Source organism: Erpetoichthys calabaricus, chromosome 14, assembly GCF_900747795.2.
Source record: "Erpetoichthys calabaricus chromosome 14, fErpCal1.3, whole genome shotgun sequence".
In the NCBI taxonomy this organism is placed as follows: Eukaryota; Metazoa; Chordata; class Cladistia; order Polypteriformes; family Polypteridae; genus Erpetoichthys; species Erpetoichthys calabaricus.
Genome location: NC_041407.2, coordinates 10920765 through 10936240, shown reverse-complemented (window position 1 = coordinate 10936240; position 15476 = coordinate 10920765). Strand labels below are relative to the sequence as shown.

At 45.8% G+C, this 15476-nt stretch overlaps 1 protein-coding gene across 2 annotated transcripts in view; it reads left to right on the top strand.

The window, feature by feature from the left end:
- mfsd11 (major facilitator superfamily domain containing 11) overlaps positions 1-15476 on the top strand; it is a 200509-nt gene that overhangs the window by 18624 nt on the left and 166409 nt on the right. Inside the window, exons 9-13 of one of the 2 annotated variants that reach the window (XR_007936700.1) lie at positions 1867-1932; positions 2354-2479; positions 3950-4124; positions 8002-8137; positions 13294-14757. Coding sequence is in view for 1 of the 2 variants with exons in the window: in XM_028819116.2 (XP_028674949.2) it covers positions 1867-1932; positions 2354-2479; positions 3950-4124; positions 8002-8137; positions 13294-13455 (665 nt within the window). In the remaining variant the exon portion in view is untranslated. Of the gene's footprint in view, positions 1-1866; positions 1933-2353; positions 2480-3949; positions 4125-8001; positions 8138-13293; positions 15030-15476 lie in introns of those variants that run through there. The other variant, XM_028819116.2, reaches the window with a different exon arrangement.

The window sequence follows — 15476 nt, the reverse complement described above, 5'->3', positions numbered from 1 at the left end:
GTTTTTGAAATGAAGACCCGCCTCCCCACTCATTCATTGGTCACAAGTCCAACCCAAGCTTATTCATTGGCTAACCTTGTGCTTCATGCGATAAGAACAACACCAGGTATACTCAGAGACGAGTACAACTAAAGATTGAAAGTTCAAGTAAAATTGAGTGAAAATGTAATCAGGAGGTGAATGGGCTCCTGTTATGAATGTCCGAGAAACCTCAAGAAGCAGATGGTCGATTCCTCCATGCAGTTTCATGGTCCTGAGGTATCCCAGTTGTGGATATGAATAAAAACATGACGGCCACAGGTGGGTCTACATTACAAAAAGTCAAACGGATGGGTTTTTAGCTTCCAGTTTATGACGTGCAATGCCCATTGAATAGAAACTCTGCCTCTTCGTCTCATTCATTGGTCAAGAGCCTTCAAATCAAAAATGTCAATCTCATGCGGACTTGCATTTTCTGTTTATGATATACATTGATTTTTCCAGAAGTATACATTGAATATTAATTGAGCAAAAAAAAAAAAAAAAAGCATGCATATTACACATTTTGTGTATACGCCTGGATAATGGACATGTGGATTATGCAACCTGAGTAACGTGAGATTTTCTTTTTCTTTTTTCCATGGTTGTTTTTCATATTGGTTTTCCATTACACCACACTGGTCACTATTGGCTTCTGTTAAATCAAACTAATTTAAAATTGTTTCTTGACCACCACTACAAACTATATGGGCAAGTAGCATATAAAGAAAAATATTTTTTAGGTGTGTGACCTGTAGGGGGCACACCTGCACCACGAACTCCCAGACATAACCAAACTACACAGTCACGGGTTCAAGGAAAGAAGTTTTTATCAAAATGAAATACGGGTTTTTATCAGTTGCTATATCAGTCACAATTCCATTTCCTTTCCTTTTCCACCTCTACTCTCCTCCGAGCAGGCCTCCTCCCGACTCTAACTGCTGGATGAGGCAGAGTGACTGCTTTTCAACATGAACCCTTGAGTACTTTGGGTGCAAATAGATTGCCACCTGGAAACACTTATGAGTCTGGTGGAGTGCCTCTGTCCTAGCAGCTCCCCCTAGTGGCACCCGAGAACCCCAACATGACTGCCCATCAAAACTACAACTCCCATGCTGCCGTGCGGGTGTCCAAATGTGAGCCGTACCACCCGGTGTACTGGGGGGGAATCACTAAACCTTGGGAGGCATTCGCCTTTTGTCCTTCCCTCATGATGGCCTCCCAACCAGGAAAGGTACCACTAACCAACCTGGGCAGGATGCTCATTCATCCATATCCTTCTTTAATCATGGCTTCCTGGCCAGGTGAGGAACCATCCACAGCAGCCGGGGTGCCAGTCAACCTATGTCTTCTGTGACAAGGTGGAGTATTCCTTTCAGAATACAATTACTTGCACAGATCCACCTTAATAAAAGGACAAGTATCTGTATGTGTGTCCATCCAGTTGATATGTCACTGTCATTCCAATAGTTTGCGCATCACAAACATCAACACTGCTTTTATGAATCCCATACCAAATGGCATTTAAAAGAGACATCTGCATTGTATTTTTCATTCTGACAGATGGTGCAGATTACTCCATGCATGAGAAAATACATTCCAATAGACGGTGCACTGCAAACGTTGATTAGATTTCAGCTCATCTTAAATGGGCAGCCCAGCTAGTTGTTTCAGATTTGTACACTTTGTTTTGGACACCGGTGGGACGGTTTTCTCCTGCTTTTTAATGGGGTTTCCTAATTGGACTGATGTTTGATTAGCCAATGTGGCACTGGGGGAAAGTTTTGAATCTTCATTTCAAGTGGTGACTGTGTCTTTTGAGTTAACCACACTCTGTTCTTTTTACAGAAAAAGCACTCCAGGTGTCTGTGAAGAAGGAAATGTTGCTGCTGAGTCCCTCAATTTCATATTCAGGTGAGAAGGGGATATAAACTGGTGAAGTAAGTATCACTTCTGCTTTTATGTCGTTGGCTTTCCTCTTCCTGTTCTGGCAGCATCCCCAATCAGGTTTCACATTTCAGTCTTACACACACAAGCTGCATAATGCATAGAAGCAAAGAGCCTAGCAAAGGCTGCCCTCGGAGCGCAGGCTGAAATTCACAGTCCGTCTGTTACTTGTGCCGTTTGAGCCGTGCTCTGCTAGTCTGAGGGGGCGTCTCAAACAGTTTGTTTTAAAGTGAAATTCTTATTACAAAATGGGCCACGTAAATTATTCACCTTGACGTGAGAAGGTTTAAAGACTGGAACTTGATCTCAAATTAGACCTACAGGAAGGAGTCCTGACCTCTTGGTGTACAGTTGCACCTTGTCCTCATTTGTCATGTGTACCTCTCAGGTCTGGAGATGACGTTCTTCAGTGGGGTGTATGGGACTTGCATCGGAGCCATGAATCTCTTGGGAGATGACGCCAAAGGACTCATCGGCCTGTCTGGTATCTTTATTGGGATCGGAGAGATTCTGGGTAAGAGCAATCAAAAGAAAAAACATTAAATATTGAAATTTATTCTAAAATGCCCATGTGTCTATACTCATCAGCCAAAAATATATAAATATGAGGAAGTGAGCAGATGGGAAGCGTTGCTTATTTTATCCTTTCCTTATTCCTTATGAAATGAGCCCGGAGTGGTGGCTCTGAGGCTAGGGATCTGCACTGGTAATCGGAAGGTTGCCAGTTCAGATCCAATAAATGTCAAAAGTGACTCTAACTCTGTTGGGCCCTTGAGCAAGGCCCTTAATCTGCATTCAGCCCTTCATGGAAAAACCTGGGGATTGCTGGCAGAATTGGCACTCCAGCCACCATAAAAACCCTCAACACTGTTCCATTCCATCATTTCAATCTTTCATGGCCACTCTCGGGTCCTAATCTGGGATCCTGAGTTGGTTTGTCATGTGGTGGCTGCGGCAATGCGCTGTATTAGCGTGTGCTCCAAACCTCTCCCTCTCTCTCGTGATAGTATTATTACTTAAAGGAATACGCCATCCAAAAATTTTTTTATACACTTGGTTCACCTTCATTTTATGCGCACTTTATTTAACTTGAAATGGATACATTTAACATTTCTAACTATCAATCTGCACTCAACAGTCCCTAATGTCAAAGTGAAAATGTGTTTTCGGAAAGGTTTGTTAACTTATTAAAAATCTAAAACCAAAATCTTCCGTTCATAGAAGTATTTAGACCCTTAATTCAGTAGCTCCTTTGTTAGAAATTAAAACTTTGAGTCTTCTTAGTTAGTCAACACGCTTTGCACATCTGGATTTGGACAGTTTAGCCCATTCCTCTTGGCAGACCCCTCTCAGGCTCCTTTTGATTCGATGGGAAGCATCCGCCAACTGCCATCTTCAGGTCTGTGCTTCACTCAAGGACACTCAGAGATTTTTTCCCAAAGTCACTCCAGCATTGCCCTGGCTGTGTGCTTCAGGTCATTGTCACACTGAAAGGTGAACCGTCGCCCCAGTCTGAGGTGGTGCGTGCTCTGAAGCAGGTGGTCTTCAAGAACTTCTTCGTATTTGGCCGTATTCATCCTTTCTCAATTCTGACCAGTCTCTCTGTCCCTGCACTGCCATAGCGTGATGCTGCCACCACCGTGCTTCACTGCAAGGATGGTATTAGGCAGGCGATGAGCAGTTGCTGGTCTTTACCAGACTTGTAGTTCTGCCCAAAGACTTTCAATTTCTTTCTTGCTTCAAAATCTTGCACTGCTCATGTTGCAGTAATAATCCATGTCAAGTCACCCAGTTGTCTGCTCACAATGTGCAAAACATTTTTTTTGAGCAAATTATGAAGAAGAGTTCTGGAAAATCAGAGCAGTGCATACAGAGGTCAAGCATGAGCATTTTAACTGAAGACCAAACTCTTTAATGAGTGAATGAGGGGGAAAAGGGCGAGTGTGAGTGGCCCAACTAACCTATTCTCCTCTTCTATCTGCAGGCGGAGGAGTATTTGGCATGCTAAATAAGTGCAGTCGTTTTGGGAGGAACCCCGTTGTCCTGCTGGGTCTCATTACCCACTTGCTTGCCTTCTACTTGATCTTCTTGAACATTGCTTCAGATGCCCCCATTGCCCCTGAGGAAGGCACCAACCAGCAGGCCTACATGTCACCCAGGTATCCATTCACTCTTGATCTGTTGTGTTGTGTTTTTATCAGTCAGCAATGGGACGGTTTGACGGTGTCAAGTGTCTGAATCCCACACGTGCTTCTGTTGTGTGTCTCAAGTTTGCAGAGTCTCCCTGCCTGTGCTTTGGGTTTTCTCAATAATGTGCAGATTGACAAGACGATTATCTGTGTGCGGGTCTGTGAGTGAGCTTGCCCTGCGATGGACTGGCACCTTGTCCAGGGCTGCTTTCTGACTTGCAGCCATTCCTGCTGGGGTATATAATACCCTTACTGGCCACTTTATTAGGTACTGCTCGTTAACACAAATCTCTAATCAGCCAATCACTTGGCAGCACATCAATGCATTTCGGTATGTAGACATTTTCCAGACGACCTCCTGAAGTTCAAACCGAGCATCAGAAAGGGGATTGAAGGGACTTTGAACGTGGCGTAGTTGTTGCTTCTTCTTCTTCTTCTTTCAGCTGCTCCCGTTAGGGGTCGCCACAGTGGATCATCTTTTTCCATATGTTTCTGTCCTCTGCATCTTGTTCTGTTACACCCATCATCTGCATGTCGTCTCTCACCACATCCATAAACCTTCTCTTAGGCCTTCCTCTTGTTCTGTTGCCGGACAGCTCTATCCTTAGCATCCTTCTCCCAATATACCCAGCATCTCTCCTCTGTACATGTTCAAACCAACGCAATCTCGCCTCTCTGACTTTGTCTCCCAACCGTCCCACCTGAGCTGACCCTCTAATGTACTCATTTCTAATCCTGTCCATCCTTGTCACACCCAATGCAAATCTTAGCATCTTTAACTTTGCCACCTCCAGCTCTGTCTCCTGCTTTCTGGTCAGTGCCACTGTCTCCAACCCATATAACATAGCTGGTCTCACTACTGTCCTGTAGACCTTCCCTTTCACTCTTACTGATATCCGTTTGTCACAAATCACTCCTGACACTCTTCTCCACTCATTCCACCCTGCCTGCACGCTCTTTTTCACTTCTCTTCCACAATCCCCATTACTCTGTACTGTTGATTCCAAGTATTTAAACTCATCCTTCTTTGCCAACTCTACTCCCTGCATCCTCACCATTCCACTGACCTCCCTCTCATTTACACACATGTATTCTGTCTTGTTCCTACTGACCTTCATTTCTCTCCTCTCCAGAGCATATCTCCACCTCTCCAGGGTCTCCTCAACCTGCTCCCTACTATCGCTACAGATCACAGTGTCATCAGCAAACATCATAGTCCATGGGGACTCCTGTCTAATCTTGTCTGTCAACCTGTTCGTCACCATTGCAAATGAGAAAGGGCTCAGAGCCGATCCCTGATGTAATCCCACCTCCGTCACTCCTACCGCAGATCTCACCACTGTCACACTTCCCTCATAGATATCCTGTTACAACTCTTACATACTTCTCTGCCACTCCCAACTTCCTTATACAATACCACAGCTCCTCTCGAGGCACCCTGTCATTTGCTTTCTCCAGGTCCACAAAGACGCAATGCAACTCCTTCTGGCCTTCTCTAAACTTCTCCATCAACATTCTCAGAACAAACATCGCATCTGTGGTGCTCTTTCTTGGCATGAAACCATACTGCTGCTCACTAATCATCACCTCACTTCTTAACCTAGCTTCCACTACTCTCTCCCAAAACTTCATGCTGTGGCTCATCAATTTTATTCCCCTGTAGTTACTAAAGTCCTGCACATCCCCCTTATTCTTAAATATCGGCACCAGCACACTTCTTCTCCACTCCTCAGGCATCGTCTCACTTTCCAAGATTCTATTAAACAATCTGGTTAAAAACTCCACTGCCATCTCTCCTAAACACCTCCATGCTTCCACAGGTATGTCATCTGGACCAATGGATTTTCCATTCTTCATCCTCTTCATAGATGTCCTTACTTTCTCCTTGCTAATCCGTTTCACTTCCTTATTCACTATCTCCACATCATCCAGCGTAGTTGTTGCTGGTCTGAGAATTTCAGAAACTGCTGATCTGCTGGGATTTTCATGCACAACCATCTCTAGGGTTTACAGAGAATGGTCCAAAAAAGGGAAAATATCCAGTGAGCAGAAGTTCTCTGGGCGAAAATGCCTTCTTAATGCCAGAGATTCAAGTGGATAGAAAGGCAACAGGAACTCAAATCAGCACAAGTTACAACTGAGGTATGCAGAAGAGCATCTCTGAACCTTGAAGCAGGTGGGCTACAGCAGCAGGAGACCACACCAGGTGCCACTCCTGTTAGCTAACAACAGGCAACTGAGGCTACAATTCCCACGGGCTCACCAAAATTGGACAACAGAAGATTGTGAAAACATTGCCTGGTCTGATGAGTCTCAATTTCTGCTGCGACATTTGGGTGGTAGGTTCAGAATTTGTTGTCAACAACATGAAAGATTGGATCCATCCTGCCATGCATCAACAGTTCAGGCTGCTGCTGCTGCTGCTGGTGCTGCTGGTGCTGGTGGTGGTGGTGGTGGTGGTGGAACTGTGTGGGGGATATTTTCTTGGCACACTTCGGGTTCCTTAGTACCAGTTGAGCATTGTTTAAATGCCACAACCTACCTGAGTATTGTTGCTGACCCTGTCCATCTCTTTATGACCGCATTGTACCTATCTTCTGATGGCACCTTCCAGCAGGATAACGCACCATGTCACTAAGCTCAACTCATCTCAGATATGACAATGAGTTCTCTGTACTCCAATGGCCTCCACAATCAGCAGATCTCAGTCCAACAGAGCACCTTTGGGATGTGGTGGAATGGGAGATTCGCATCTTGGATGTGCTGCCGACAAATCTGCAGCAGGTGCGTGATGCTATCATGTTAATATGGACCAAAATCCCTTAGGAATGTTTCCAGCACCTTCTATGCCTTGAAGAATTATGGCAGTTTTAAAGGCCAAAGAGGGGTCCAAGCCGGGACTAGCATGGTGCACCTAATAAAGTGGCCAGTGAGTGTATGCCCCAGCATACCACAACCCTTTTTGAGAATGTTGTCGTTAGTGAGTGACATTTTGCCCTTTGAGGTGACAATGCATCATGGGAAGGACTGATCGGTCTGCATGCTCCTATGAAGCTATCTCAATGGCCCCTACTCTTTTTTTTGCCCAGTTATCAAAGTGCAAGACATTGTGTAAGTGTGACTAGTTTTGTTCTGTGATACTGATCTCTCTTTATTGTGGCCAAATGGATAAAGAAAGATGGGAGACCTGCTGTGTAGACCCTGAGTTTAATAGTTAATAAGGTGTCACACACGTGTGCATGGGAGGCATCTAAAGGGCCTTAATAATGGTAGTTCCACGCCAGACCAGGGGTTGGCGAGGTGCACTGACTTTCTCTCTTGATCCTCTGCAGTCCATCTATGGGAAACCCCACATGCTTCTGGTCCCAATGAAGTCACTTCCGGCGCCAACAACGATACAACCTCTGGGTCCAGTGCCAGCAACGATGTCACTTCTGGTGCCACTTATGACATCACTTATGACAATGTCACTTCCAGTCTTGGCCTTTAAAGCCACCATCTTTATACCTCCCAATCAGTGCTGTTATACGTAATACGTAATATGTACGGGTGGCTACCTTTTTTGATGTTTCCTGGTAATTCTTGTTACAGTGGCGTAGTTGGCAGGATGGAAAATTCCCGGAAGAAACAGGGACAGGATCTGAAGTCCAACCGTGTGGGATTTCCTGTAGATGGTCTTCAGATGACTGAGAGTGAAAATCAGTGCACCTTGCCACCCCCTGGTCTGGAGTGGAACTACCATTATTCAGGCATTTTAGCTGCCTCCCATGCGCACGTGTGTGAGAAAGGCTTTCCCAAAAGGGCAATCACAAGATGGCTCATGTTGCCTGTGCTTTTGTTTTTTCAGCACGGAGGTGGCACTTTTGTGTAGTTTCCTACTGGGATTTGGTGACAGTTGTTTCAACACCCAGCTGCTGAGCATTGTGGGGTTCACATTTCCTCAGGACAGCGCTCCAGCCTTTGCCGTTTTTAAATTCATTCAGGTAAGAGAGCAGATTTGTGCTTGATAGAAGTGGCCAATCGCACCAAGAGCAGAAATAAACGGACAGATTGATGTGAACGGCCAGTTGAGTTTGCTCTTAGGGCAAGCCATTCCTCCTGCAGCGGACATCTTCTAGTTAGCCCAGGTGCACCAGAGTGGCTTCAGGTTTTTGCTCCAGTCAGGTTCTGCTAGTAAGGCCGCTGGCACACTACCTGTCTTTGAATTGGAGAGCAAATCAGACTTAATAACTGCAGATGCCGAATCTCGGATTACATGACTAGGAATTGCAGGGGGTGACGGCTTACATGATTGGTTTATGACTTTCACGGTAAGGGCCGGGATGTACAGTACTTGACGCTCAGAACTCTTCAACGCACACATCATAGCTTCCATGCTTTTCCAGCGTCCTCCGAGCACGTCATCAGAAATTAACGTGACGCGTAGTACCAGTAAAAATCTGGGTTGCAGCGTTCACATTTTGGTACGTGATGTCAGCATCGTTGTTTACTGTCAACATGGCTGAACGCAGGTTGGAAATTATTGTCACTTTTATGATGCGACAACCCCTCTCAATAGTGACAAATCGACAACTCTTGAAAGTGAATCTGTAAGACAAAATGACGTGATACATTTAAAAGTCTCGCATACCATCTTCTGTGTCCATTTTTTTTTTTTGGCAACTTCGCAGCAGCATTCGATTGCAAAGAATATTTTTCTTCAACATCTTTCTTCCCTCAACTCCCAACACAGCAAAACCAGATGTTGTTTTCCCACCGTCATAATTTCTCACACTGCCACCTGGTGGAAGCCTCCAGATTCACATAAAGTACATGCACAGGTATAGTTGGTACACGGCTTACTCAAGTGCACGCGTCACGTAGCATTAAGCATATCCCGGCCCTAAGGAGGCCAAGGTTCATGTCCCGGGTACTCCCTGTGTGGAGTTTGCAGACATGGGGAACATATACAATCCATTCTTTTGTGTTTTACAGGCACTGTAGTGGTTAGACGTGGTCTCAAAATAAAATTAGAAGGGATCGCAGGCCTCAAGGAGTAATACTTGACACCTACAGATTCGCCTGACTCTCCATAGGCCACCATGTTGTGTATATTATCTCCGTTGTCACCCAGTGGCATAGCTAGCTTGCTGAAGGCCCCTGTGCAGTGGCCTCAGGTGGGCCCCTCCTGTCTAGCATAACTTTTAGTAATTTATTTGCCACAAGATCCTAGGGGCAGTGGTTTCCAGGACCGCGTCACTATCAGATCACATGCTGGTGACAAACAAACCAGCTCTCTAAATGGACTAAACTTTTTTAATCACTTTATTACAGTCGCTGTAAGTTAGCAAAAATAAAATAAATTGTGGAAATGGAATTTGGGAGGTGTGGGTAGTAGTAGCACATAAATATATGTAAGATGTGGACCCACTTGCTTTTCCAAGACAACTTTGTGAAGGAAGTGTGACAAATAATGCCAAAAGACATGATATAGGTTTGGGGCAGTCTCCTCTGTATTGTCTCCTGGCTACTAAAATCGAAATGATTGAACAGAGATGTTCACAAGGCTGAGTCCAAAACAGAACTCATCAAAGAAAAGAAAGATGGCAGCTTTAAAGGCCTGGTCAGGAGGTGACGACCTCTTTAGGGCTGGACCCAGAAGTGTTGTTGTCGGGACTGGAAGTGATGTCATCTCTGGGGCCGGACCCGGAAGCAATGTCTTCGAGGGTGCCAGAATCTGGCGGGATTTCCCGGGAATGGTCTGCAAGTATCGGAGAAAGGCAGTCAGCCTACTCCGCCACCCCGTGGTTGGAGGTGGTATTACAATTACTCAGGCCCTTTCGCTGCTTCCTACTTGCACGTGTGTGACAGAAGATAATTAAAATGTAACGTCAGCTAGAAAGTATAAACTGTTCTGTGCTATAAAATGAAGCCATTTCAACTTGTAACGAATTAAAATGACAACACCGGCTGACAGGATGCTACACAATCAACCTGTTTTACACAAGTTCTGAGAAAATAAGACATCGTAAAGTGAGGTGTCAATGGTTCCAATAAATTTGCCATTTCAGTAGGAACTTGCTTTGTCATATACAGTATATTGGTTGTTTGTCTTTAGTAGTTTCTCCATTTTTAATGGTTTTAGCAGATACAACGGCTTCAGATCAGGTGCTATCGCTGCTTCCAGACCCGGTAGTGCCAGCCATTTCACTCACTGCACTGTCTGCATAACCTGCTTGTGACGATTCGCCAGCATCAGCATTATCAGTTACCACTAGTCCTTGCTCAGTTTTGAGAAAGGTAGAAATCTTGGGAAGCTTAGCGTTCTTCAATTCCTGTTGCAGGTGTGCCTTACATTTAGCAGCACCACTCTTATAATGTTTGCCAGATCCACTGCTACTGGCTGACATGGCGTCGTATGGCGAGAGTATAAAGAATATCAAATTGTTCAAGTATTTGGTGTTTGCTGACTAACGGGGACCATAACTTAACAACAGAATCGCTATGATTTACCAATTATGAGTTCAAACTTCGAAAACTGTTGATATCAAATCAACGTACAAAAGTAACAGTTATTTACGATAATAATGTATATTTACACTATTCATGTGACATCCTTCAAAACTTATTCTGTTCACGTCCGCTATGGCACACCAAAGGTCACCAAATTTGGGAATGTGCAGTTCTCTGTAAGGCGGACTGGGACGTGTTGTGCCTCCGAACTCCTGAAGTCTAAATTTGTGTAAACTGTAGGCCTGCCAAATATATAATCCTAGCCAACCTGCGGCATAGCATACACCGCTTTTTTAATGAGTTTTAAGCACAGGGAAAAAAAATGAACATTTGAAAAATCCATAATTTAATAAACCACCAAGAAAAGTAACATTGCAACAATGCACGCTACGAACCGATCGCTGTAAACTGAAGTTAAAACAAAATCAAGCCCAGTGCATTCTTTAACTGCCTTATGCGTCCATCCCCCTCTCTCTCACGGGCCTGTATGTGTGTGTGTCTCTCTCACGGGCCTGTATGTGTGTGTGTCTCTCTCGCACCTGTATGTGTGTGTGTCTCTCTCGCGCCTGTATGTGTGTGTCTCTCTCACAGGCCTGTATGTGTGTGTGTCTCTCTCACGGGCCTGTATGTGTGTGTGTCTGTCTCACGGGCCTGTATGTGTGTGTGTCTCTCTCGCACCTGTATGTGTGTGTGTCTCTCTCGCGCCTGTATGTGTGTGTCTCTCTCACAGGCCTGTATGTGTGTGTGTCTCTCGCACAGGCCTGTATGTGTGTGTGTCTCTCTCACGGGCCTGTATATGTGTGTGTCTCTCTCACGGGCCTGTATGTGTGTGTGTCTCTCTCACAGGCCTGTATGTGTGTGTGTCTCTCTCGCGCCTGTATGTGTGTGTGTGTGTCTCTCTCACGGGCCTGTATGTGTGTGTGTGTCTCTCTCACGGGCCTGTATATGTGTGTGTCTCTCTCACGGGCCTGTATATGTGTGTGTCTCTCTCACGGGCCTGTATATGTGTGTGTCTCTCTCACGGGCCTGTATATGTGTGTGTCTCTCTCACGGGCCTGTATGTGTGTGTGTCTCTCTCACGGGCCTGTATGTGTGTGTGTCTCTCTCGCACCTGTATGTGTGTGTGTCTCTCTCACAGGCCTGTATGTGTGTGTGTGTGTCTCTCTCACGGGCCTGTATGTGTGTGTGTGTGTGTGTCTCTCTCACGGGCCTGTATGTGTGTGTGTGTGTCTCTCTCACGGGCCTGTATGTGTGTGTGTGTCTCTCTCACGGGCCTGTATATGTGTGTGTCTCTCTCACAGGCCTGTATGTGTGTGTGTCTCTCTCACAGGCCTGTATGTGTGTGTGTCTCTCTCGTGCCTGTATGTGTGTGTCTCTCTCGTGCCTGTATGTGTGTGTGTCTCTCTCGCGCCTGTATGTGTGTGTGTCTCTCTCTCGGGCCTGTATATGTGTGTGTCTCTCTCACGGGCCTGTATATGTGTGTGTCTCTCACGCGCCTGTATGTGTGTGTGTCTCTCACGAGCCTGTATGTGTGTGTGTGTCTCTCACGCGCCTGTATGTGTGTGTGTCTCTCACGGGCCTGTATATGTGTGTGTCTCTCTCACGGGCCTGTATGTGTGTGTGTCTCTCTCACGGGCCTGTATATGTGTGTGTCTCTCTCACGGGCCTGTATATGTGTGTGTCTCTCTCACGGGCCTGTATGTGTGTGTCTCTCTCATGGGCCTGTATGTGTGTGTGTCTCTCTCGCACCTGTATGTGTGTGTGTCTCTCTCACGGGCCTGTATGTGTGTGTGTCTCTCTCATGGGCCTGTATGTGTGTGTGTCTCTCTCGCACCTGTATGTGTGTGTGTCTCTCTCGCGCCTGTATGTGTGTGTGTCTCTCTCACGGGCCTGTATGTGTGTGTGTCTCTCTCACGGGCCTGTATGTGTCTCTCTCTCTCTCTCTCTCTCTCTCTCTCTCTCTCTCTCTCTCTCTCTCTCTCTCTCTCTCTCTCTCTGGCTGGCTCGCTTGCTGGACAGGGAATGCACAGGCAGAGACTGAACACGTGTGGAAATCATTGGCGCGCACGGCTGCTTAGTGAATTGTTGGTGGGCGGGGCTCTGTGAGTTGGCTGGCGTGGCTGTGTCTTGCGTCTTGCCTGCCATGTGAGGGTGGATGCGGGCCAGGGAATAAGGACAGTTTGTGAGTTAGCAGCTGCGATAGTTTTACACTCCAGTACATTGCGATGAATGCTGGTAACAGTCAGGCGGGCAGGCGTTCTCGTACCGTGGTCTTAGAGTTGGTGGGCGGTGCTCTGTGAGTTGGCGGGCGTGGCTATGTCTTGCGTATCCCATGGTTGTCTTGTGTGCCCTGGTCGGCTGCTTAGTGAATTATACAGTATATATAGATTATCATTGATTAGATTGGACTTGCCTGGCGATGGTGCAAACAGGTTACTGAAACTGTGAATTAATAACGCAATGAACTGTGCAAGTGATTTAAGTTATTCATTTTTGTTAATCTGTACGGCACCGTGTGGGCCCCCCAAGTTTGTAGGCCCCAATCTGCACAATCCATTGCTACGCCACAGCTGTCACCCCTTGGATGATTGTTATGACCACTATGCCCCCCAACTGACCCTGACATGTCCTTATTTTTGTCTTTCAGTCCATCAGTGCGGCTGTGGCATTCTCTTACAGCAACTACCTCCTCTTACACTGGCAGCTCCTCATTCTGGTGTTATCTGGGGTCTTGGGGACTGTCACCTTCTTTGCAGCTGAGAGGATCGCCGTGGTGAACCACAGGGACTCGGATTACGACAGCATCTAAGCTGAGGGCAGGTGGCGCCTCGTCTCCTCTTGGCAGAGTCCTTGGCCAGTTAGTCTGCTAGCGTTTGCAGGTCTCATTAAATAAGAGTTGCTGCTACTGGACACTTGTAATGGAGCACCTTGGGATGTGAGCTTCTTTTTTTTCTTTCATCCATGCATGATGTGGACCCCAGAATTGGTCCATTGGCCCATGGGGAGCATTTATATTTTATGTTTTTTTTTTCCCCACCATAAGTTCAAGGTGGGGGGGCATAATGCGGCTAACCTAACCCTACATGTGTGACTCAAGAATAATTCCTTCCCGGGACTAATCCGCTTCTTGGGAAACAGAAACTGAAATGGAAGGTAATCCTCGGCCCTGTAGTTTCAAATTACGATACGTGAAGTTTGCCCCATGGCTGCCATAGACCCCCTTGCAGTAGTCCACCCACAATCTCATCTGATCAGTCAACAAGAAAAGCCCACCCGCCAAAAAACAGTGGGTGCTACCAAGCCGCTTGGAAGAAAAATTTGCTTCTGGACCTGACACGTCGACCAATCACTGACGGGAATGAATGTGCTGCTGGTCTTGAGCCCCCTTGCTCACCGACGACGTGTTCCCCGGTGAAGTTTCTGACACGCTCGGCACCCCGGTACGACTTGAATGGCTCTAAGGTCTTGCGGACGTCCTTTCTCTTCCCAGTCCCACCTGTTGTACACGGGTCTTGTTTTAATTTTTAATTTTTTTTTTAAAGTGAAGCAGGTCCATGTGCCCTCGCAAATATTAAAAGAGGACTGAAGCTGGAAAGGAAAGCCCCCTGTGGTTTCCAGCTTGTGGTCTCCGTAGCTGCATGTGGGAGGCACAATCTGGCCGACCAGTTTTTCCACTCTGTGACCTTCTTTCCAGTCTGACGGCGCTTGGGCTTCTCCTGTCATGTGAGTATCGACTCAAAAGTTTGATCATTTTTAACTTTTTCCTTTTACGCTTCCACTATGGGCTGGCATGACTGCTGTCGGCACCCACCTGCTCTACCCGCACTTTTCACTTGGCAAGAGTGAGTCAGATTTTCTCCTCAGTGGATATTGAAATAAACTTGGACTCCACATCACAAAGTGCATCAGCTTCTTCTTTTCAAGCTTTTGGAATTCTATAACAAAAAGCAATCTTGTCACTTGCAAGCAGACAGCCCATCAGTGGAGGCATTCAGATGAAGGAGAATCGAAATTAAAATGGTCGCAGCACCCCAGGGGTTTGGGTTAAAATCTCCAAAGTGCTGCTGACACCCACCATGCTGAATGATTATTGGCCATTGGGTAACACAGAGTCCGTTCCCCAGTGTCCGACCTTAGTGAAATGACCACAAATGTTTCCAGCCAAACACGACTGGGATGTCTGGGAGTTCACTGCTCATTCTTTAGTGCAAATCCAGCTGTTGGACTTTTTTAAAAAAAGGGAAATAAAGGCGCTGATCGTTTTAGTGGGCAATTCACGACTGGACCCTTTTTATGTTTTTTTTTTTCTTCTTTCTTTTTATGAATAAAACAACACTGTGATTATTTGATGATGTCCCGTAAAATTCATTTGATGTTCTGTTTCAATTTTTTTTTCTCATCTTTTCCTAGCTGGAAATTCCCTGTACAGAATTTCGCCTCCAGAGTACAAGTGTTATGAACGATCCGTCCTGTCACTGTTTCTCATTTCACTAAGCAGCTGGTGGCTAGAGTGTTATTAATTAATACTGGATTTTATTATACACATTGCATAGTCTCTTACACTCATTTAATTTAAGTTATAAAAAAGAAAGTTATTTTGTGACACTCTGGTGACACACTGGTTTTGCCTGAAAATATCCTTAATCAATACTTGCGTCTAATTTGGTGGTTTGACAACAGTTTTGATTTGATATACTTTGTTAATCCCCGAGGGGAAATTGATTTTTTACATGATCTTTATCAGGGGTCAGAGCACAGGGTCGGCCATTGTACAATGCTTCCTGGACCAGTTTTGAGTTTAAGGACCTTACTCAAGTGCCCAGTGGAGTA